This window comes from Trichechus manatus, unplaced genomic scaffold (genome assembly GCF_000243295.1).
Source record: "Trichechus manatus latirostris isolate Lorelei unplaced genomic scaffold, TriManLat1.0 scaffold00027, whole genome shotgun sequence".
In the NCBI taxonomy this organism is placed as follows: domain Eukaryota; kingdom Metazoa; phylum Chordata; class Mammalia; order Sirenia; family Trichechidae; genus Trichechus; species Trichechus manatus.
This window is the reverse complement of record NW_004443963.1, coordinates 16,963,766-16,987,765: the sequence shown is the minus strand read 5'-3', so window position 1 is coordinate 16,987,765 and position 24,000 is coordinate 16,963,766. Positions and strand designations below refer to the sequence as shown.

At 44.7% G+C, this 24,000-nt stretch overlaps 1 protein-coding gene across 1 annotated transcript in view; it reads left to right on the top strand.

The window, feature by feature from the left end:
* The window catches only part of FAM227A (family with sequence similarity 227 member A), a 64,398-nt gene that overhangs the window by 5,707 nt on the left and 34,691 nt on the right, over positions 1-24,000 (top strand). The window contains exons 6-12 of the mRNA XM_023728914.1: positions 2,661-2,807; positions 4,845-4,946; positions 8,181-8,285; positions 9,222-9,345; positions 12,375-12,482; positions 16,344-16,423; positions 16,970-17,156. Of these exons, the coding sequence (XP_023584682.1) occupies positions 2,661-2,807; positions 4,845-4,946; positions 8,181-8,285; positions 9,222-9,345; positions 12,375-12,482; positions 16,344-16,423; positions 16,970-17,156 (853 nt within the window). The remainder of the gene's footprint in view (positions 1-2,660; positions 2,808-4,844; positions 4,947-8,180; positions 8,286-9,221; positions 9,346-12,374; positions 12,483-16,343; positions 16,424-16,969; positions 17,157-24,000) is intronic.

The window sequence follows — 24,000 nt, the reverse complement described above, 5'->3', positions numbered from 1 at the left end:
CATTTTTTTTGTGGTTGAAAATATACATAGCAAAACCAATTCAGCAGTTTCTTCACGTACAATTCAGTGACATTGATTTATATTTTTCAAGTTGTACAACCGTTCTCACCCTCCTTTTCCAAATTATTCTTCCACCGTTAACATAAACTCACTGCCCCCTAAGCTTCCTATCTAACCTTTCAAGTTGCTGTTGTCAGTTTGATTCCATATAGATAGTTCTTTAAAAGAGCACAATGCTCAAGGCAGAAATTCTTGACTAATTAAGCTAAACTATTGTTTGGTGTAAAGAAGTATAGTCATATTTTTTATTCTTAAATCAATTTAATGACATACATCAAGAACCATAAAGATGATCATAGCGTTTGATCCAGTAATACCATTTTGAGAAATTTATACTAAATAAATAATCCAAAAGGAGGAAAAATTATATGCTCGAAGTTATTAATGACAGTAATATCAGTTGGAAGAAACTAAAATTGCTTTTTCAGTAAAAAAAAAACCCATTGCCATCAAGACCATTGCGACTCATAGTGACCCAACAGGACAGAGTAGAACTGCCCCATAGGGTTTCCAAGGTGTGGCTGGTGGATTCGAACTGCTGACCTTTTGTTTGGCAGCCATAGCTCTTAACCACTGCACCACCATCAGTAAGCAAGTAGTTAATTAAATTATAGCACATCTTTTTTTTTTTTAAATTGTGCTTTAAGTGAAAGTTTACAGCTCAAGTTACTTTCTCATACAAAAATTTATACACACATTGTTACATGACCCTAGTTCCTCTCCCTATAATGTGACAGCACACTCTTCCTTTCCACCCCTGATTTCCTGTGTCTATTCAACCAGCTCCTATCCCTTTCTGCCTTCTCATCTCACCTCCAGACAGGAGCTGCCCATTTAGTCTCATATATCTACTTGAACTAAGAAGCACACTATTCATGCATATCATTTTATGTCTTATAGTCCAGTCTAATCTTTGTCTGAAGAGTTGGCTTCAGGAATCGTTTTAGTTCTGGGTTAACAGAGAGTCCGGGGGCCATGTCTTCCAGGGTTCCTCCAGTCTCGGACCATTAAGTCTGGTCTTTTTTACTAGAATTTGAGTTCTGCACCCCACTTTTCTCCTGCTCCGTCAGGGACTCTCTGTTGTTTTCCCTGTCAGGGTGGTCATTGGTGGTAGCCGGGCACCATCTAGTTCTTCTGTTCTCAGGCTGATGGACTCTCCGGTTTATGTGACCGTTTCTGTCTCTTGGGCTAATATTTCCCTTGTGTCTTTGGTGTTCTTCATTCTCCTTTGCTCCAGGTGGGTTGGGACCAATCAGTGCGTCTTAGATGGCCACTTGTTAGCTTTTAAGACCCCAGACGCCACTCATCAAAGTGGGATGCAGAACATTTTCTTAATAAACTTGGTTATGCCAGTTGACCTAGATGTCCCCTGAAACCATGATCCCCAGACCTCCACCTCTGCTACTCTGTCCCTCGAAGTGTTTGGTTGTATTCAGGAAACTTCTTAGCTTTTGATTTAGTTCCGTGGTGCCGACTTCCCTGTAGCGTGTGTTGTCCTTCCCTTCACCTAAGATAATTCTTGTCTACTATCTAGTTAGTGAATACCCCTGTCCCTCCCCACCCTCGTAACCATCAAAGAATGTTTTCTTCTGTGTTCAGACCTTTTCTTGAGTTCTTTTAGTAGTGGTCTCATACAATATTTGTCCTTTTGCGACTGACTAATTTCATTTGGCATAATACCTTCCAGATTTATCCATGTTTGAGATGTTTCGAGGATTCATCATTGTTCTTTATCGTTGTGTAGTATTCCATTGAAATTATAGCACATCTTAACAGAATGTTATATTATTTTCAATGATAATTTTGAAGGCAATGTAGCTATATGAAACATCTAAACTTAAGTGGATAAAGCAGGACATGAAAGTACATGTATATTAAGAGTGAATTACATCTATAGATTTGTATATATTTGTTCAAAGACTGAAAGGGAAAATACAGTAAAACGTGTGAAAACTGGAACCTGTGTAAGGCAGAAATATGTCAGAGAAGGAAAACTAAAATATTTTCCACTATTAGAAAGTGCTAGAAAAGTGGTAAGACTGTACTCTGTCAAAGATGGAAAACTTGTAAGACTCAGAAAAACAAGGCAGTCCGGTCAAGTTCCAGCTCTCACAGGTTTCACCATACAAGTAGGTAATGGAAACAGGTGTTTAGTTAAGTGTGCTGGGACCATGATCGTTCCCTCATGTTCTAAATGTTCTGTTGTTGTTAGGTTCTGTTGAGTCGATTCTGACTCATAGCAACCCCATGTGACAGAGTAGAGCTGCGCAGTGGTTAAGAGCTATGGCTGCTAACCAAAAGATCAGCAGTTGGAATCCACCAGCCCCTCCTTGGAAACCCTATGGGACAGTTCTACTCTGTCCTATAGAGTCGCTAGGAGTCAGAATCGACTCAACGGCAATGGGTTTGGTTTGGTTTAACCTTCTACAGGAGCAGATCATCAGGTCTTTCTCCTGTGGAGCTGCTGGGTGAGTTTGAACCAGCAACCTTGTAAGATTGTTAAATAGTCTTCATAATAAAAAGGGGAAGATATCTTATTATTTCAAGCTGTCAAAATGATGGAGCCCATTTTCAGATTCTTCCTTCTTTGCTTCCCTTAGAAAACAGCAGATAAAAATCTGCTAGTGGAGCTGTACCAGTATCCTGAATTTAACAGCTCTAGGCCAAACGAGCTTCCGAATGGGGTGAAATTCTCTGACATGGTGAGCCACGTGATCCGGGCTGAGAAGAACCCCCTCACTGGCAAGGTAAGGAAAGAGGAGAGACAGCTGACCTCTGTGAAGCACCAGTTGTGGGCTGGGCTCTAATCCAGCTTTACAGCAACCTGGGGCAGATACCATGGTCACCATTTTATACCCGAGGAAACTGAGATTCAGAGCAATTGAATCAAACTTGCCTGTGGCCACACAGCTTGCAAAGGACTGAGTTGAGATTAGAACCCAAGCCTGAGTTCACTCCAAAATTCATATGCTTTCTACCAGAGCAATGGTCTTTAGGCTGTTTTGATTGAGTATCCTATTGTTGTTGTCATTGTTAGGTGCCGTCGAGTCGGCTCCAACTCATTGTGACCTTATGTACAACAGAAAGAAACGTTGCCCCGTCCTGCACCATCCTCACAATCATTGCTGTGTTTGAGCCCATTGTTGCAGCCACCGCATCAATTCATTTCGTTGAGAGTCTCCCTCTTTTTCGCTGACCTTCTGCTTTTCCAGGCACTTCCGATTATTAATGTATATTTACAGCTGCTGCTTCTCATTTTGAGTCATGCCATATCAGCAAATGAAGGCCCAGAAGGCTTCACTCCATCCACATCATTAAAGTGTACTGTACTTTGAGAAGACAGCTCTTCTTCAGTTGTATTTTGGTTGCCTTTCAACCTGAGGGGCTCGTCTTCCAGAACTGTATCAGGCACTATTCTGTTGTGATCCATAAGGTTTTCATTGGCTAATTTTAAGAAGCAGATTACCAGGCCTTTTTCCTAGTCTGTCTTAGTGTGGAATCTCCACTGAAACCTGTCCACCGTGGGTGACCCTACCGGTATTTGAGATACCAGTATCATAGCTTCCAGCATCATAGCAACATGCAAGCCACCACAGGAATCAGTGTGAATAAATAATAAATAACTAGCACAGTTTATCTAGTGTTTGCTACATGCCTGACCCTGTTCTAAGCACTTTGCAGGTATCACTCATGTAATCACCACAGCAGTCCCTGAGGAAGGGACTATTTTCAACATTTCCATTTTCTAGATGAGGAAACTGAGCAAAGAGGGGTTCATTAACTTTGCTCAAGGTCACACAGCTAAAAGTGAAAGAGCTGGATTTGAATCCAGGCAGCCTGGTACCAAAGTCTGTGCTCTTAACCACGCCACGGTACTGCCTCTCCAAAGCAGCTGGAGGAAAGATGACGATGACAAAGCTGCTTGCTAGTGAGGGCGACATGCTTATTCATGCAGGATGCCCATCAGCTGTCCTAGGCCCCAAGGGAACGCCAAGGAGTCTTTCCCTTTGCATCCAGGAGGGTGGTGAGAGTGAGATCTCTTTGTCTTCCTAGTGGTAAGAGAATAGGCAGCCTGTGCGGTGTCTCTGGAACCAAGCTACCTGCATTTGAACCTCCTAGCCCAGTAGCAAATTCATGGTAATCACTCAATGAATGTAACATATTATTACCCTGGTAGTTTTAGAGTGTTAAAGGCTTAAGACTCCAAATCAGTCTTAGAAGAATTAAAACCAGAATGCTCCTTAGAAGCGAGGATGGTGAGACTTCGGCTTGCCTACTTTGGACGTGTCATCAGGAAAGTCCAATCACTAGAAAAGGACATCGTAGTTGTTAAATGACATGTGTTTGTTGATGTGAGTTGAACAGTAGGAGGTGAGAGCTAGCGGTAGCTGGCATGGAGCAGCTGTATAGAATTATGGCTTCTGATCCTGGCCCTGCCACTTGATGGCTGTATTACTTCGAGAAAGTTACTTCATCTCTTTGGTCCTCAGTTTTCTCGTCTGTGAAATGGAGATAATACATGCCTCACGCAAGTACTGTGGGGGTTAAATAAGATTATGTAAAAGCTTAGGCTTTGTGTGTGCGTGTGTGTGTGTTTGAAGTGGATTCCACAGTATATTGACCCCAAAGATAGCTAGCAGGAAGATGGTACAAGTAACCAAGCCACAGGACACAGAAAGACAGGTTTTGAGTGCAGATGATTATAAGTCTGGCTGGGGCTCCAGGTGAATTTCAAAAAATGAACAATAACAACAACAACAATATGAATTTTGTTTCTTTTCAAGTCTTTCTGTACAGGTAAAGAATTGGAGAAGTTTCTGTCTTCTCCTTCCCCACGAGCCATGTTGCTGGATAGCTTCTGGTGGATCTTTCATGAAAGGTACCAGGTAAATGCAAATCTGATTTTCCTCTCCATTGCTTAAGCTACGTTTCTACAGAACAAATTCCATCATCCATAACGTGGGCTATAAGCTCCTCTGATCCCGTGGACCACCCCTGCAACCTCATCTCTTACCCCACCCCCTCCCCACCCTTGCCTCACCCATGCACCCTGTGCTTCAGCCATTCTACAGTGTCTTGCAGCTCCTCTAATGCCCTGTTCTCTCCTGGCCTGGACACACTGTCCCCTTGGCCTGGAACACCCTTTCATCTCCATCCTATCCCTGTTCACCTTTAGAACTCAGGCCAGATGTCAGGCCTCCTCACTCCCCACTGGGTCATGGGCAGCCTTCCCTGGCCACCACCCTAGCTAGTCCCTGGCCCCTCTAATGTGTTCTCACAGCTGCGCCCTTCCTAGGTAAAGACCATGACACTCTGCGCCTGCTGCTGTAATGGTTGTCCTAATTGCCCCTGTCTCCAACTTGACCGTGAGCTCTTCGAGGCCAAGAGACCATTTCTTGTTCATTTTGTATTTCTATCCCTGGTCCCTACCTCAGGTTCTTTTGTGAAAACCGCCATAAGGTGCTCATTGACCCATCCTGTAAGGAAGGTCAGGGTGATGGCATGCAGGATGGAGTTAAGCTGGACCTGTTCTGCAGTACTGTGCAGTGCTTTCCTCACTCCCAGCTCTCTCTCATCAGCTTCCTCACTGTAACCCAACCTTTCTTCTCCACATTGGAGAATTTTCTTCCTTGCCCAGGAACCACTGACCTTCATATTTAGATCTTCTAGAATTAAGCTGTCTTGTTTTCATTTTACTCATGCGTGACAAGAGTGGGGTTGTAATATCATACTTTCCCAGCAAATGTCCACCAAATCTGAGTTTTGCAAGAGATTTTAGAGATCTGTTATTTTCCAGCTGTCTACTCAAGGACCGATGGATATATTTCTTTACTACTTCCCTCCTGCCCCCTTTTTAAACTTCCTTTCCTAGCACAGATATTTATTACATACTCAAAGGCATCTGTAATCAAGACACACAAAGTGTTTGCTCTCATAGAGCTAACGAGTAAAGAAGATGATTTCAAGTAGTGGAAAGAGCTTGGAACTAAGACCAGTTAGTGTGATAGTGAGTGAGTGGGCGGCCTCTTTGAGACCTGAACAGGAGAAGCTTCCAGCCATGTGAAAATCTTTGGGGAGAGCATTCTAAGTAAGGGGAACAACAAGAGCAAAGGCCCTGAAGAGCGAAGGAGCTTAGCATTTTCAAGGAGCATTTCAAGGAACTCCTTAGGATCTGGCAGGGTAGGTAAAGAGTAGAAGGTGAGGCAGACAGGTGGGCAGATGCTGGCCAGGGTGGGGAGTTTGGGTTTTATTTCAAGTATGTGTGCTAAGTAAGGGGCAAATCCCATCCTCATTGCCAGTTACACAGTAAGGAACAGCGTGAATCCAGTCCCCAAAACGTGGATTAGATCGATCGAGTCTTCACATTCCCACTCTTCCATCCTCACCATCAGCTGCCCCAGTGGCACTGTCTCTGACTAGCCTCCCAGTGCTAGGTCAGAGCTCACAAGTTGAAAGACATCATCCTTCAGACTGCCAAATAGGCAGATGCCAGCTATAAGTTTGGGGAGTCCATATGACACCCCAACCTTCTGACTTGCTGTCCACAGTTTTGGGGCTGGTTCCTCACTACCTCTTCAGGATACCAGCCACAAGCTCAGGAGTTTACACGACACCCTTACTTTCTGACATGCTGGCTCCCACTGCCCCTTTGGGTTCAATAATTCACTGGAACAACTCAGAGAATTCACAGAGAGTGTATCCTACTTAAGGAGCCCTGGTGGCGCATTGGTTAAAGCACTCAGCTGCCAACCGAAAGATCAGCAGTCCGAACTCACCAGCGACTCCATGGGGGAAAGATGTGGCAGTCTGCTTCTGTAAAGATTACAACCTTGGAAACCCTATGGGGCAGTCCTACTCTGTACTGTAGGATCACTATGAGTTGGAATTGACTCAACGGCAACGGGATATCATACTTACGACTACAGATTTATTATAGCCAAAAGGGATACCAATGAAGAGATGCATAGAGTGAGGTCTGGGTGGGTTCCCAACATGAAACTTCCATGTTCCCTGAGACACGTGACCTTCTTGAGAACAGATATTCTTGCCAACCAGGAGGGTCTCCTCAACAAGGAGGTTCTCAACCAGGAAGTTCATCTGAGCCTTAGGATTCAGGGCTCTTGTTGGCCTCACATGGCTGTGATAGGTTACATCATGCCTCCTGAGGCTAGTCAACCGTCAGCCCCCAGGTGGTCCCTCTTGGTCTGGTCCACCCCCCCCACTCATTAGCCTCAGGTGTGATCCGGCTCTCAGGATTCCAGAACTAAGGTCAAATTGCTTTCTGCACCTCACAGTATGAGAAACTATTGGAGGGTTTTCCAACTAATCTGATTAACATTTTAAGAAGATGACTCTGACTGCTCTGGGCACAAAAAAGGGCAGAGAGGACAGTTAGGAATTGACTCTCGTGGTCCAGGGAAGAAATGCCAGTGGCTTGGATTAGGGTGGCAGTAGTGAAAGTAGCATCTAAGCCTCATCTAGCACGTACTGTGTACTGAAATCTATTCCAAGTACTTAAGTATTTATGAATACATTAAATCTGCCACCAACTCCATGAAGTAGGTTACATTTTGCTGAAGGAAAAACATACACAGGAGTTAAGTAACTTGCCCAAGATCATAGAGTTGAGAATTAAACCCAGGTTGTCTGACTCCGAAGTCCATGCCCTCAAACACCACGCTGGTCTGCCTCCTGCTCACTGTAGCCATTAGATTGGGGATATAGTTTGGAGGTAGAGCCAACAGGACTTGTTGATCTATGGGCTGTGAGGGTGGGGAAGTAGAGTGCTCTAGGTTTTGGCCTGAGCACCCACTTCTTTCTTGGGAGCTTTGGGAACTGGTCCACATCATGTGTCTGGTTAAGGGCAGGACTAAGAATAGAAAACCCAGAATCTCATGGCCCAGAGTCAGGGCTTTTTCTTCAGCAACATTCTGCCTCTACTTACATGCTTTATAAACTTTGTCAACAAATGGGTATATTATTTCATAAAGCATATGAGGTTAAATATCTTGAGAATAAGGTTCCTAAAAATGAGAGAAATACCTACTTAAGAACCCTAGCCCCTTGGCTCTTTCAGCAAGGGACTCTAGTAACTCCTTTCCCATTTGTATTCCCGGTAGCCAAACAAGGAGCTCCAGAAGAAGCTGTTTGACCGGATATCCAGAAACTACGCCAATCTTTTATTTAATGAGTCCAGATCCCACTACGAAGAGGCTCTCTTAAAAGTGAGCATCAACCACTGTTTAGAAAAAGAATCACATTAGATGTCTACTCACTCTAGTGCCAGTAGATGTCCTTTCCAAAGAATGACACCAGGAGAAGCTCCTTTCCAAAAAGGAGTACTTAGTAAGTTGTGATTTAGCTGTACACTGACGTGAAATGCAGCCGTTACCAAAAAATCAGGTAGATCTATACATACTGATTGGGAAAGATGTAATGATATCATTTGGATAAAAAAAGCCATTTATACAACTGTATGTTCATTCATCCATTCATTCATCTTTTGAAAAAACATAAAGACATAAATGTAAATGTATGTATGTGTCAGTGCCTATAAATAGAGAAAATCTGGGAAAAAATTTACCAAACTCTTAGCAATGGTTATCTCTGGGGAGATAGGCGGCCTCATAAGGGGGAAATTGCTTCCCTTTTGAACAGGAAGCAGCATGGTTTGGGTAAAGTTTGTCAGACAGAAAATCACTATTGAGTACTTACTGTGTGCAAGGCACCAACCTAGAAAGAACAAAGATTTTGGAGTTAGATCAATTTGAACTTGGGTTTTGAATCCCAAAAAACGGGATGGTAACTATTAAATAAGATAACATTTGTAAAGGGCCTGGCACATAGGAAACAAACAAACAAATGAAAAACCAAACCCATTGCTGTCAAGTCGATTCCAACTCATAGTGACCCTGTAGGGCAGAGTAGAACTGCCCCATGCAGCTGGTGGATTCAAACTGGCGACCTTTCGGTTAGCAGCCGAGCTCTTAACCACTGAGCCACCAGAGCTCCAGGCGCATAGTAGACTTCCAATAATTGTTAGTTTGGTTGTTATTTTATAAGAAAGAAGAATCTTATCACAGATCCTTTCTGAGGTCAGGGGCTCTTTTCCTGGATGTAGAAATGTCAAAAACCTTGATCGAGCTCTGCTTGTCTCCCAGAGGCTGCCAAGCCTCCTGAGTAAAGGCTTGTACACCAGCTTCTGCACCTGCTTCCCACAGTCCTGGTTCAACACGCATGAGTTCAAGACTGACATCTGTAATACAATGAGCCTGTGGATTTCAGGTGAGAGGTGACTTCTTTCTACTGGGGAAAGCAATTCTGGAAACACGTTTTCCAGCTGAGTCGGAGTATGTGATTTTCTTCATCAAGGCCATCTTCCTTTTCTCTCCTTTGCATTAAAGAAAATGCAATGTGTGGTAGAGCCCCAAAGGAGTACGAATTGTCCTACTTCTTCAAAATAATTCTGAGACATTTCTTCCTAGTCCCCCTTTTGCACCCAGAGACACCTGCAGGAGCCAGGTGTCCTCACCTAACAAGATCCTGACGTTGCAGCACAGCCTCCTTAGTTACCCGTCTGGTGGGGCTGATGGAACCAGAAGTCAGGACTTCAAAAACAGTATGCTGCTTAGATAACCCCACCCTTCCACTTCCATGTAACCCCAAGTGGCCCAACTGTAGTCACTCTGCTCTCCACCACTCCGTGCCAGCTTGAATTCGCTTTTACTACTACTTTTCAGTTCCCTTCCCCACTTCCCCCTTCTCAAGTTATTCCAAGCTATTATGAAATGAACAACCCAATTAAAAGGTGCACAAAAGATCTGGACAGATACCTCACCAAAGATGTACAGATGGCAAATAAGCAAATGTAAAGATGCTTAACGTCATATGTCATTAGGGAATTGCAAATTAAAACAACAATGAGATACCACCACACGCCTATTAGAATGGCTAAAATCTGAAACACTGACAACACCAAATGCTGGCAAGGATGTGGAGCAATAGGAACTCTCATTCATTGCTGGTGGAAATGCAAAGTGGTACAGCCACTTTGGAAGCCAATCTGGCAGTTTCTTACAAAGCTAAACAGGCTGACCGTACAATCCAGCAATCACACTCCGAGGTATTTACTCAGATGAGTTGAAAACTTAATGTCCACACAAAAACCTGCACATGAATGTTTATTGCAGCTCCATTCATAATGGCAAAAATTGGAAGCAACCAACATGTCCTTCAGTAAGTGAATGGATACACAAACTGTAATACATCTACAAGGGAGTAGTATTCAGAGATAAAAAGAAATGAGCTATCAAGCCATGAAAAGACAGGGAGGAACCTGAAATGTATACTGCTAAGTTAAAGAAGCCAGTCTGAAAAGACTACATATTACATGATTCCAACTATATGACATGGGATGTGGGGGAAGTGTGGTGGGGAGGGGAGAGGGATGAATAGGTAGAACACATGGAATTTTTAGGGCAGTGAAACTATCCGGTATGATTCTGTAAGGGTGCACACATGACATTATGCGTTTGTCAAAATCCATAGAATTGCACAACACAATGAGTGAACCCTAATGTAAACTAGATTTTAATTAATAATAATGTATTATTGGCTCATCAGTTGTAACAAGTGCACCACCCAATGCAAGATGTTAATCATAGGGGAAACTGGGCAACCGAAGAGGGAGTATTTGAGAACTTTCTGTACTTTCTGCTCAATTTTTTCTGTAAACCTAAAAGCGCTGTAAAAAGTAAAGTCTATTAATTTTTTTTAAAGCTTCACTTTGTTGAGAAGTTCCTGTTTACTAGGTACTGTGCTAAGTAAGTGCTTTTTACCTGTCCCATCATGTTAGCAGTCCCCAAGGCCACCCCCATGTTTCGAGAGTCCCTAGAAGGACTCACAGGACAGAGCACATAGTTGTACTCACGGCTAAGGTTTATTACCTCGATGTCATAAAGGCACACAGCCGGATCATAAGGAAGAAGACAAGTGGGATCTGCAGGAATCCATGTGCAGGGTTCCTATGCTCTCTTCCTCCCATAAGGAGTCAAACAGTGTACTCTTCCCCCAGTAACAAAAACCAGAAGCACGTTTCTGCCCAGGGAAGCCCATTAGAGATTCAGCGCCCAAGGTTTTTACTGGGGGCTGGTCACGTAAACACCCCCTGTCTAGCATAAACCCAAATTCCAGACTCCCGGAAGGAAAGCAGGTATTCAGCATAAACCACATCATTTGTACAAACAGTCTAGGCAGAGTGAGCCACTCTTACCAGTCAGGGAAAGTTTTATATCAGTGGAGGGAACTTCTTCCCAGCCAAGTTTCCAGACACCAGCAAAGGCCAACCTTGTAAGCAGGCGTTTCTCAAGAGAGCAGTCTCTGGCCTGCTGTTAACTCTTTTCTGCACATCCACTTAATCCTCTTAACATGCCTGCAGTGGAGGGAAGGGAAGGTTTGGAGGCTGAGGATCAAAGAAGCCCAATAGCAAACAAATGCTGGAGCAGGTATTAAATCCAGGGCAGTCTGACTCCAAAGGTAGGCCTGTGACCACTATGCAATCCTGCCTCCCATTCTCTCTTCTTTCTCCTCCTCCTCTTTGTCCAAGGCAGAGCCCACTTCCTCCAACTCATCCCCAATAATAAACTTCATGTCTGCTTACTTTGCCCAAGGGAGCCAGCAGCTTTGCACAGCTGCTCATGCTTTTCAAGGAAGCCTTGGTCTTTTCCTTCCTAAATAAAAGAACTGAAGGAGAAAGTAGTGAACCTCTAATGCCTGAGGGTCCAGATTCCAAGAAACCAGGACTTTGAAACACACAATTTCCTTAAAAGAAGAATATTAGCACCATCAGATGTTAGTGGGAACCTGTTTCAGGCACTTAGCTAAATGTGATAATACATTCAACAAACATTTACTAAGCACCTGTTTATTACCTACCATGTGCAATACCAAACCCTGGAGATACAAAGATGAAGAAGACCCAGCCCCTGCCCTCAGGGAGCTCAGAGTCTAGCAAGAACAGAGAAGGTAGATAGGAAAACAAATAATTACAGTGCCTTCACATTTGTATAGCACAGATAGGCAGGCAGGCATCATTATCCCCATTTTCCAGATGAAGACCCCAAAGCCCTCTAGAGAGGGAGGAAGTGTCTTTCCCAAGGCCACAAGGCCAGTGCAGGGTGGAGCTAATACTGAAGCCCAGCTTCTTTAGGACCAGCAGGGGGCATCTCAGAGGCCTCTGCTGTCTTCTGTCCTGAATTTACTGCCTCTGTTCTCTCTTGCTCAAGTTTTCACTATCATTCTTGACTCCCTCTTAGGTATATGTCCTTGCCCACAGAGCTATAACAACTGGGACTACTCGGAACTGGATCCAGAGAGATTCCGGAGAGAAGAATTAATATTACAGAGAAAAAGACTGATAAAGGGTAAGATACCAATATGGACCCCTGCCCCCTGCCACATCCAACCACCGTCTCATTGAGGCAGGGAAGGGCCTTGTAGATAAGTCCTCAGGCCAGGTTCTTTCTCACACACTCCAAACTAGCCAACCAAAGTGACTGAAATGTAAATGTTTATGAACTGTAGGTAGAGTCAGCGCAACATAATTGTTAGGATGTGGGGGATGGAATTTTGTAATAGTAGGTGCCAGGTATTGGGTGTCTACTCTGTGCTAGGCACCATGCTGGGCTTGTTATCCTTTCTATCTAATCCTAGGCAGCCAGCTGAAGAACGCACTCTTATTAAATCCACTTTACAGATGAGGAAACTAAAGTTCAGAGAAAATAAGCAACTTGCCCAAGGTAACTTGTTTATTTCACCCAACAAGCACACAGTGAGCGCCATGTGTCAGGCACTGTGCTGAACACCAGGAGGAAAGCACAGCCCTGCCTTGCAGACAGCACGATTATACTACAGTGGATTGGGCACTGTGACAGGGGACACAAGGTGCTGAGGCAGTCCAGGGAAAGCACCCAGTCCAGCCCTGAGAAGGTCAGGAAGTGACATTTAAGCCGAGTCTTAAAGAGTATGTGTTTTAGGCAGTGACAGGAAGGATGGCTTTTCCAGGCAGAGGGAACAGCATGTGAGATGGGTAACCAGCCCGCAGATGTCTGAGCTGAGATTCAATCTTGGGACTACAAAGCCAGAAAGACACACTTGTGGGCTAGACAGGTGTTTTCACCAGCTGGGGAATGTCTGCCCCTTTTTATGGGACACCTAGGGATGCAGCAAAGCCCTTGAATGGCCAATAATCTAGGACTCAGGAGGCAGACAGCATCTGACTAATGAAACCCTCTAGCGATATGCAGGACACTTGGGAGATGGGGGGTGGGAGTGAGGAGCTTCTTTTTTTCTTAAATATAGTGAAAGCAGCTCAAATTGTCAAAGAATGAGTCTGAACACATAGCTGTAATCTGGTTAGCAATAAAAATAATGCTAATGCATACTGTTTTTTGTCTCTGAGCCAGTCAGTGTTTGAGATCCTTTTATGTCCTGCATATCACTAGGGGGTTTCATTAGCCATATGCTATCTGCCCCATTTTACAGACGAGGAGGTGCAGAGAGTTTAACATGCCCAAGGCTGCCTGGCACAGTTTAGGAGCCAGGATTTTGCCCAGGCCAGCTAGTAAGCCTCATGCTTTTGTCAGTGTTTGGCCTCTCTGACCAGTTAAGCCATTCTTCTCCCTGAGTCTCATATCCTTGGGAATACTAAGGACAATCAGCAGGAAGGAAAGACGTCTTAAGAGGCAGCAATGCCTCATGTGGTAGGGGGAGCATCTTGTTTCTGGAAGGGCCCCAGCAGAGCTGCCAGCTTGCTGTCCAGAAGGGCCTGTGTTGGGTGGAAGGTTGAATGAGATGCCCCCCCAGGCCCCCTCTCTGGAGGGTAGGAATCTGTGTTGTGAGGCTAGCATGAGCAAGGGTTGGGAAATTGTGAAGGTAGATTATGAGGCCATAAGGGAAATGGAAGCTCATGGAAGTCTGAGCACAGAAGCAGAGACGGTCAGGCCCAGGGAAAGCTAGAGCTGAGGTAGGTTCCAGATTTAGCACAACTCTAAGCATGTAGCAGCCAGCATTTGCAGATATTCCATTTAGAATTAGCAAGTCAAAAGGAGGAGCCCGTCTCGGGGGAAAGGCCACAGGTTTAATTTAGACCTGACAAATTTGAGATGATGATATAACATCTTGGTGGAGACGTCCAACACGCCATTGGCAATGCTGTAGGAGAGAGGTCAGGGCTGGGAATCTCAATTGGGAATTTATTCAGATAGATACACTTGTTGAAATTCTCTCTAGATAAGAATATCAAAGAATCAGAGTCTTGAGGACCACCTATGTTTAGGAGGTGGGAGAAGAAAGAGGAACCAGAGAAGTGGGAGGAGTCCATAGAGCACAGGGCCGTGGCCCAGGGAGGCTTTAACAGAGTGATGGCCAGCAGTGCCAGCTGCTGTAAAGAGGACTTCGAAGCAAGGCCTAGAAAGAAGCCGTGGAATCTGGAAGTTAGGTCATTAGTTTTATACCTGCATGTGTGTGTATGTGTGTGTGTTTGTATACACGCACACAGAGCTTTAGCAAGACATAACTCACGTACCATAAAATTCACCCTTTAAACGTGTACAATTTAGTTTTTTTTTTTTTAGTATATTTACAAAGTTGTGTGGAGTCCCTAGGTGGCTCAGACAGCTAAGCGCTCGACTACTAGCCGAAAGGTTGGCAGTTCAGACCCACCCAGACTCTGACTCATAGTGACCCTGTAGGACAGGGTTTCCAAGGATGTAAATCTTTATGGAAGCAGACTGCCCCCTCTTTCTCTCATGGAGCTGCTGGTGGGTTCAAAACGCTGACCTTTTGGTTAGCAACCAAGTGCATAACCACTGCGCTACTAGGGCTCTTTCAACCCCTCCTAGGTACACGCAAACATAACTAGGAGAATGGGGGAGGGGCTGTGACTTCAGCAGCCCACCCCCCTTGAGGCCTCTCCCCTCTGTTAACTCCCTAGATGAGGAAGCAGGCTGCTGGCCTTCCCCTCTCTGCCCCCAGTGTGGCTGCCCTCTGCATGGTGAAGACTGTCTGCACCCTTGCTATTCAAAGTGTGGTCCACGGACCAGCAGCATCAGCCTCACCCCAGATCAGCTGAATCAGACTTTGCACTTTGCAGTTTGCCAAGATCCCTCAGTGGTCTGTATGCACATTCCAGCATGAAAAGCCCTGGTTGAGGGCACAAAAGAAGAGAAAACCTGGCAACTCTTGGGCAAGAGTATGGCTGCCCAAGAGTATTGCCTAGGAAGTATAATGCTGTGGTGGTGGTGGCTGGGGAGTCAATTCCAACTCATAGCGACTCTGTAGGACAGAGTAGAACTGCGCCATAGGGTTTCCAAGCCTGTAATCTTTATGGGAGCAGATCACCAGGTCTTTTCTCTCATGAAGCTGCTGGTGGGTTCAAATCACCAAGCTTTCAGTTAGCAGCCAATCGCTTAACCACTGTGCCACCGGGGCTCCTTAGGGAGCATAATAGCTGCCCCTTACTCAGGACCAGACACTGTAGACTTTTATATGCTGCTTTTCTAAGTGTGTGCCTTTATTGACTCACTTACTAGGTGTGCTGTCCCAGTAGTCACCATGTACACTGAGTGAAAACAGTCTAACCTGTGAATTATTTTCAAATGTAGTGACATTGTAATGAATATTAACTGTAATGCCTTTTGAGGTTGGTTGATTGTTACTTTTATAGCATTTTACCTAATGTTTATTCATTTCAGTTTTGCGGGTTTTGAGTTTTTGTTTTTTAAGCCAATACTTTTTTTTTTCATGTAGGTTGAGTGTGTGCCCTGTGCTGGGGCCCTGCTTACATTATGTCCTTGTCTGCTAACCAGAAAGTCCGCAGTTCGAATCTACTAGATGCTCCTTGGAGCATTTCTACTCTGTTCTGTAGGGTTGCTATGAGTCAGAATCTACTCGACGGCAACGGGTTTGGTTTGGTTTTTTCAGCCCTGTGAGGTAGCAAGTATTCAGCCCCCTTTAACAGGAGTGTGAGACTGGATCAGAGAGGTCAGCTCACTTGTCCAACGTCACACAGCAGGTGGAGTGGAGATGGAGGCCATGGTGTGCCTGAGGCTGGTCTTCCACTGCTCTTGCTGTCACTGGCGTCACCCTGCATGGTGGGGGGTGGGGTGGGGGGTGGGGAAGGCTGTCTCCATAATGGAAGGTTTCTCTGGGAAAGCTCCTGGTCTATAGTCGTTGTCACCCCCACACTGAGAAGGAACTGAAGAACAACATTTTCTCTTCCCTAGGAAGAGAGTTTTCTCTGTTCATTCATAAGAAACTCTCCACCCCGAAGACAATCTGTGCCAAGAAATTCTGCCACACTCAGGTAAGTGAGGAGGTGCAAACCCAGACCCCTTGGAGCCCCATGAACTCCAGAAATCCTGGGGTCTTCTGGAACATCAGTATCTTACCCGCCCTGCTCAGTGCGGCCCTGGCAGTGCTCCACTGTGCAGTGGATGAGGGAGCGCTAAGGGGCAACGGGCAGAAATGCCCCAACAAGAGGAGAGAGGAGAGAAGCCAGCCTTTCAGTGTAGGCTGCAGTGCAAGGTGCTTTTATTATGTTTTTTTCTCAGTTAATCCTCACTGTAAGCCTGAACCCTGGGAGGCACCCCTGACACCTACCTCCTCCTCTGCCTTATTGTTACCTTCTGCCTACCTCCCATACCCATCACGTCTCTCCATTCCACTCCCACCTGCCTGGTCTGAGCTCCTGTAACTACTGCAGTAGGCTCGCTGGTCTCCCCCTTCCTCTCTGGGACTCCTCCAGTCTTTTCAAAAAGCAAATCGAATCACACCATCCCATCCCCACCTGACCCTACCCTACTCCCTCCACCCTCAGCACTCCCTTCTCCAAATTAAAAATACCTTCCAGACTCAGAAGGCTCCCTGCTGCCTGGAGGACAGACTGACCTGCGAGGCCTTGCCTTATCTGGCCTGGCCCAGTGCCCGCGCCCTGGCTGTCTGGGCTCCGGCCACAGAGGCTATCCTCCTTTCAGTTCCTTGCATGCTCCACATCCCCTCCCCATACATGGCTTTCGTGCCTGCTCCTCTTGCCCCAGGTAAGCTCCCCTCACCGCTGCTGTCATCAATGTCAGAGGCTCTTTCCAATTCCAGGTTCAGAGAGGTCACACTGATAGCTTGATATCAGCCACACACTACAAATCACGACTTGTTTTTTCCGGAAAGCAGGAAAACATAAATGAGTGGGGTTTGGCAAAAAAAACCTGTCACCTCTCCTGGCTTGGGCTCACCGGGTGAAGAGTGCCTGATTCCTACCCCTCACCCCCGACGCCTCCCCCCGCCCCCAGCATCACAGTTCCCCAGGATGACAGCGGTCACCTTCCACCTGGGCTCCTGTCTTTGCCTCTTACTCCTCTGTCCCATCTCCACACAGCAGCCAGACTGATCTTTTAACATACACCAGATGAGGCCATTCACTACTTAAAACTCTTAGTACCATGGTTATGGGGGTGGGGAGGGAGGGTGAGGGTTATTCACTAACTAGATAGTAGATAAGAATGATCTTAGGTGAAGGGAAGGACAGCACACACTACAGAGGAAGCCCGCGCAACTGGACTAAACCAAAGCGAAGAAGTTTCCTCAATACAATCAAATACTTTGAGAGACAGAGTAGCAGGGATGCAGGGTCTGGGGACCATGCTTTCAGGGGACATCTATGTTAATTGGCATAACAAACCTTATTAAGAAAATGTTCTGCATCCTACTTTGGTGAGTGGCGTCTGGGGTCTTAAAAGCTTGCAAGTGGCCATCTAAGATCATTAATTGGTCCCAACCACTTGGAGTAAAGGAGAATGAAGAACACCAAACACACAAGGAAAGTATTGGCCCAGGAGAAAGAATGGGCTGCATAAACCAGAGACTTCATCAGCCTGAGACCAGAAGAGCTAGATGGGGCCCGGCTACCACCAATGAACGTCCTGACAGGGAACACAACAGAGAGTCCCTGATGGAGCAGTAGAACGATGGGATGCAGAACTCAAATTCTCAGATTTAATGGTCTGATTGAGACTGGAGGCGCCCTGGAAAGCATGGCCCCTGGTCTCTCCATCACCCCAGAACTAAAACGATTTCTGAGGCCAAGTCTTCAGACAGGGATTGGACTGGACTGTGGGACATAAAGTGATACTTGTGAAGAATGTGCCTCTTAGACAAGTAGATATAAGAGACCAAAGGGGTGGCTTCTGTCCAGAGGTGAGAGGGGAAGGCAGAGAAGAGTTAGGAGCTGGTTGAATATTCATGGGGAATCAGGGGCGGAGGGGAGGAGTGTGTTGTCGCGGAATGGGGTAAGCGGTTGGGGTCTCATAACGATGTATGTTAAAAAAAAAAATTCTGTATGGGAGACTAACTTGAAATGTAAACTTCATTTAATTACCAAAAAAAAAAAAAAAAAAAAACTCTTGGTACCTTCTGCAGGGCACTGGGAATGAACCCAGACTCCCTAACCTGATTTGAAATGGCCCGCAGTCCTGCCAGCACCTCTCTCCAACGGCCTCGCATCCACTCTCTGCCTTGGTGCCAGACATCAGCCCACTGGCCTTCCTTCTGCCTCTTGGACACGCCACACTTGTGCCCCAATGGGCCTCTGCCCTGGCTGTTGCCTTTCCCTGGAGTGTGCGCTCCTCAGAATGCCTGAGGGAATGGCTGGCTCTTTCTTGCCCTTCAGATCCCAGTTTCACTATTCTCGCTTTAGAGAGGCCGTCCCTGACTCCCCAGCCACTCTCTATCATGCCACCTATTTTAATTCTTCTGTAGTGCTTATCATCCCTGGGTGGTGCAAACAGTTAATGAGCTTGGCTGCCAGCCAGAAGATTGGAGGTTTGAGTCTACCAAGAGGCGCCTCGGAAGAAAGGCCTGGTGATCTGCTTCTGAAAAATCAGCCATTGGAAACCCTGTGGAGCACAGTTCTACTCTGACACACATGGGGTTGCCATGAGTCGGAGTCGACTCCATAGCAACTGGTTTTATTTTACAGTGCTTGTCAGGATCTGCTATTGTTGGTGTGGGATTGATGTCTCTATTGTTCAGTGTCTGTCTCCCTCTATGAGAATGCAAACTCAGTGAGAACAGGACCTCTTTTTCTTTCTTCACGGCTCTGTCTCCAGCAGCTAGAACCGACCCAGCACATAGAAGGCACTCAGCAAACTTTTCCTGTCTTCATAAATGAGATAGTCTGTGTAAATCCTTAGCCCTGCACTCAGCATGGAGCGGCGCTCTGTAAATGTCAGCCTCTCAAAAGTACCGACACAGCTGGCATTGCAGAAAGATAGCTGTTGCTCAGAGATGAAGATGAAAATACTGTTCAGTGTTTTTTGCACTTCCTGTTACAGTTGCCCGAAACAAATGTATTTTCTTTCTACTGAAATACATAAAATCTTCTGACAGTTACCTCAGAGGCCCCACTAAGAGATGCCATTTTCTGTCTCATAAATAGAAATAATCTAAAACTCTGGAAGCTGGAAAGCGGCTGAGGTTTTCATGGGCAAACCAGGACGGAGGGTGTAATGGAATTCTGTGGAGAGCACAGGGCCTCTTGTCAGTAGCAGACGCATTTCCTCAGCTGCTCAGTGAAACCTTTGGCTGTCTTCAAAATAGACTTTTTCAATGGCAACAGTCTGTGAGAGTCTACAATTCATGGAAATGAGTTGCAGTTACTGCCTCTGACCCGTCTGTCTGCCCTTCTCTTGTTTAAGTGCTTGGAGTTTCACACAGTGGGAATGAAAAAGTAACGGTATATCTGGCTTCTGCTGTGAGGCCTGGATATAAACTAGGGCCCCTACCTGTTTTTTTTTTTTTATTGTACTTTAGATGGTTTACAGAGCAAACTAGTTTCTCATTAAACAGTTAATACACATATTGTTTTGTGACATTGTTAGCCAACCCCGCGACATGTCAGCACTCTCCCCTTCTCAATCTTGGGTTCCCCATTACCAGCTTTCCTGTCCCCTCCTGCGTTCTGGTCCTTGCCCCTGGGCTGGTGTGCTCATTTAGTCTTGTTTAGTTTTATGGGCCTGTCTAATCTTTGGCTGAAGATGAACCTCAGGAGTGACTTCATTACTGAGCTATGAGGGTGTCTGGGGTCCATATTCTCGGGGGTTCTTCAGTCTGTGTCAGTAAGTCTGTTTTTTTTGTAAGTTAGAATTTCATTCTGCAATTTTCTCCAGCTCTGTCTGGGATCCTCTGTTGTGATCCCTGTCAGAGCAGTTGGCGTTGGTAGCTGGGTACCATCTAGTTGTGCTGAATTCAGTCTGGTGGAGGCTGTAGTCATTGTAGTCCATTAGTCCTTTGGACTAATCTTTCCCTGGGTCTGGTTTTCTTCTCTCCCTTGCTCCAGATGGGATGAGACCAGTGGAGTATCTTAGATGGCTTTTAAGACCCCGGACGCTACTCACCAAAGTGGAATATAGAACATTTTCTTTATAAACTATACTATGCTAATTGAGCTAGATGTTCCCCGAGACCATGGTCCCCACAGCCCTCAGCCCAATAATTTGGTCCCTCAGGAGTTTGGATGTGTCTCTGGAGCTTCCATGACCCTTCCTTGTACAAGTCGTGCTGGCTTCCCCAGTATTGTGTATTGTCTTACCCTTCACCAAAGTTACCACTTAACTATTGTTTATTTAGTATTTTTCCCTCCCATTCCCCCTGCCATAACCATCAAAGATTGTTTCTTTTTGTGTGTAAACCTTTTCATGAGTTTTTATAGTAGTGGTCTCATACAATAGTTGTCCTTTTGTGGTTGACTTATTTCACTCAACATACTGCCCTCCAGATTCATCCGTGTTGTGAGATGCTTCGCAGATTCATCATTGTTCTTTATCGTTGCATAGTATTCCGTTGTGTGTATGTACCGTAGTTTGTTTATCCATTCATCTGTTGGTGGGCATCTAGGTTGCTTCCATCTTTTTGCTATTGTAAACAATGCTGCAGTGAACGTGGGTGTGCAGATGTCTATTTGCATGACGGCTCTTATTTCTCTAGAATATATTCCTAGGAGTGGGACTAGTTCTAGCTTTTTAAGGAAGCGCCATATCATTTTCCAAAATGGTTGTACCATTCTGCATTCCCACCAGCAGTGCGTATGAGTTCCAATCTCCCTGCAGCCTCTCCAACATTTATTTTCTGTTTTTTGTTTTCATTTGTGCCAGTAATGTCAAGGTGAGATAGTATCTCATTGTGATTTTGATTTGCATTTCTCTAATGGCTAGTGATCGTGAGCATTTCCTCATGTATCTGTTAGCTGCTTGAATGTCTTCTTTGGTTAAGTCTCTGTTCGTATCCTTTGCCCATTTTTAAATTGGATTATTTGTCTTTTTGTTGTAGAGGTGTTGGATTTTCCTGTAGATTTTAGAGATTAGACCTTGGTCAGATTTGTCATAGCCAAAATTTTTTTCCCAGTCTGTTGTTTTTGTTGTTATTAGGTGCCATCGAGTCGGTTCCGACTCATAGTAACCTATGCACAACAGAACAAAACACTGCCTGGTCCTGCACCATCCTCACAATTGTTGCTGTGCTTGAGCCCATTGTTGCAGCCCCTGTGTCAATCCATCTCATTGAGGGTCTTCCTCGTTTTCACTGACCCTGTACTTTACCAAGCATGATGTCCTTCTCCAGGGACTGATCTCTCCTGATAACATGTCCAAAGTATGTGAGACGAGTCTCGCCATCCTTGCTTCTAAGGAGCATTCTTGTTGTACTTCTTCCAAGACAGATTTGTTTGTTTTTTTTGGCAGTCCATGGTATGTTCAATATTCTTTGCCAGCACCACAATTCAAAGGTGTCAATTCTTCTTTGGTCTTCCTTATTCATTGTCCAGCTTTCGCATGCATATGACGCAATTGAAAACACCATGGTTTGGGTCAGGCGCACCTTAGTCCTCAAGGTGACATCTTTGCTTTTCAGCACTTTAAAGAGGTCTTTTGCAGCCGATTTGCCCAGTGCAAGGCGTCCCAGTCTGTAGGTTCTCTTTTTACCCTTTTGGTGAAGTCTTTTGATAAGCTTAAGTGTTTAATTTTTAGAAGATCCCAGTTATCTAGGTTGTCTTCTGGTGTTTATGTATTGTTAGTTATGGTTTGTATCCCGTTGATGCCATGTATTAGGGCCTCCAGCATTGACCCTATTTTTTCTTCTATGATCTTTGTAGTTTTTGTTTTATATTTAGGTCTTTGATCCATTTTGAATTAGTTTTTGTGTATGGTGTGAGGTTTGGGTCCTGTTTCATTTTTTTGCAGATGGACAACCAGTTTTGCCAGCACCATTTGTTAAAAAGACTGTCTTTTCCCCATTTGATGGACTTCGGGCCTTTGTCGAAGATCAGGTGACTGTAGGTGGTTGGATTTACATCTGAGTTCTCAGTTCTGTTCCATTGGCCAATGTACCTGTCACTCTACAAGTACCAGGCTGTTTTGACTATACCGTAGCTGTATAGTAGGTTCTGAGGCCAGGTAGTATGAGTCCTCCTATTTTATTATTTTTCTTCAATAGTGCTTTACTTATCTGGGGCCTTTTCCCTTTCCATCTAAAGTTAATGATTAGTTTTTCCATCTCTTTAAAGAAGGCTGTTGGTATTTGGATTCGGATTGCATTGTATTTGTACGTTGCTTTGGGCAGAATTGACATTTTTACAATGTTAAGTCTACCTATCCATGAGCATGGTATGTTTTTCCATTTATGTAGATCTCTTTCGGTTTCTTGCAATAGTGTTTTGTAGTTTTCTTTGTATAGATCTTTTACAACTCTGGTTAGATTTATTCCTAAGTATTTTATTTTTTTAGGGGCTATTATGAATGGTATTATTTTCCTGGTTTCCTTTTTATAGTTCTCTTTATTAGTATATAGGAATCCAACTGATTTTTGTATGTTTATCTTGTATCCTGCTACTCTGCTGAATCTTTCTATTAGTTCCAGTAGTTTTCTTGTGGAGTCTTTTGGGTTTTCTATGTATAGTATCATATCATATACAAATAGGGACAGTTTTACTTCTTCCTTACCAGTTTGGATGCCCTTTATTTCTTTTTCTTGCCTTATTGCTCTAGCTAGGACTTCCAGCACAGTGTTAAATAGGAGTGATGATAAAGGGCATCCTTGTCTTGTTTCTGTTCTCAAGAGGAATGTTTTCAGCCTCTCTCCATTAAGAATGATGTTGGCTGTTGATTTTGTATAGATGCCCTTTATTATGTTGTGGAATTTCCCTTCTATACCTATTTGATTGAGAGTTTTTATCAGGAATGGGTGTTGAACTTTGTTGAATGTAGGGCCCCTACCTATTAAGGACTAGGTCATTTATTCATTTAATAAATATTAAAGATGTTAGTCAAAGAAGTCCTCTATAAGGAGAAATCATCATCAGAGTTCTCAGTTGCAAACAACAGAATCTACTTTAGCTGATGTAAGCAGAAAGGAACATACCAAAGGATATTAGTGGTGCACAGCCCACCCTGGAAGGGCCAGTCCATTAGTTTCAGAGGCCACATAGCCAGGAATGATGCCCAAACCACAATGCCCCTGCAAGGTACACTGCTGCGCACTGATGTCATTGGGAACAGGAAGCTAAAAGCTCCACATTGCTTTCCTTGAAAAACCAGTTACTTCTGCAACAGTCTCTTCAAAAACTGGAGTCTGCATGGTGCCTACTTTTCTACATTGCTCATTTCTATCTTGAAGTCTCATGCAAGTGCAGGGTAGAGTCTAGGTCGAATGTCTGCACCCCAGCCACAAGGAAAGCTGAAAGAGCAACTTAAGTCTTCTACCATGAAGTGTGGGTCTCATAATATGGAAAAGGAAAAACGTTTGAAAGATACATGTGATGAATATCCACTCCTATTAAAAAAAAAATATTGCTATCAAGTCAATTCCAACTCATAGCAACCCTATAGGACAGAGTAG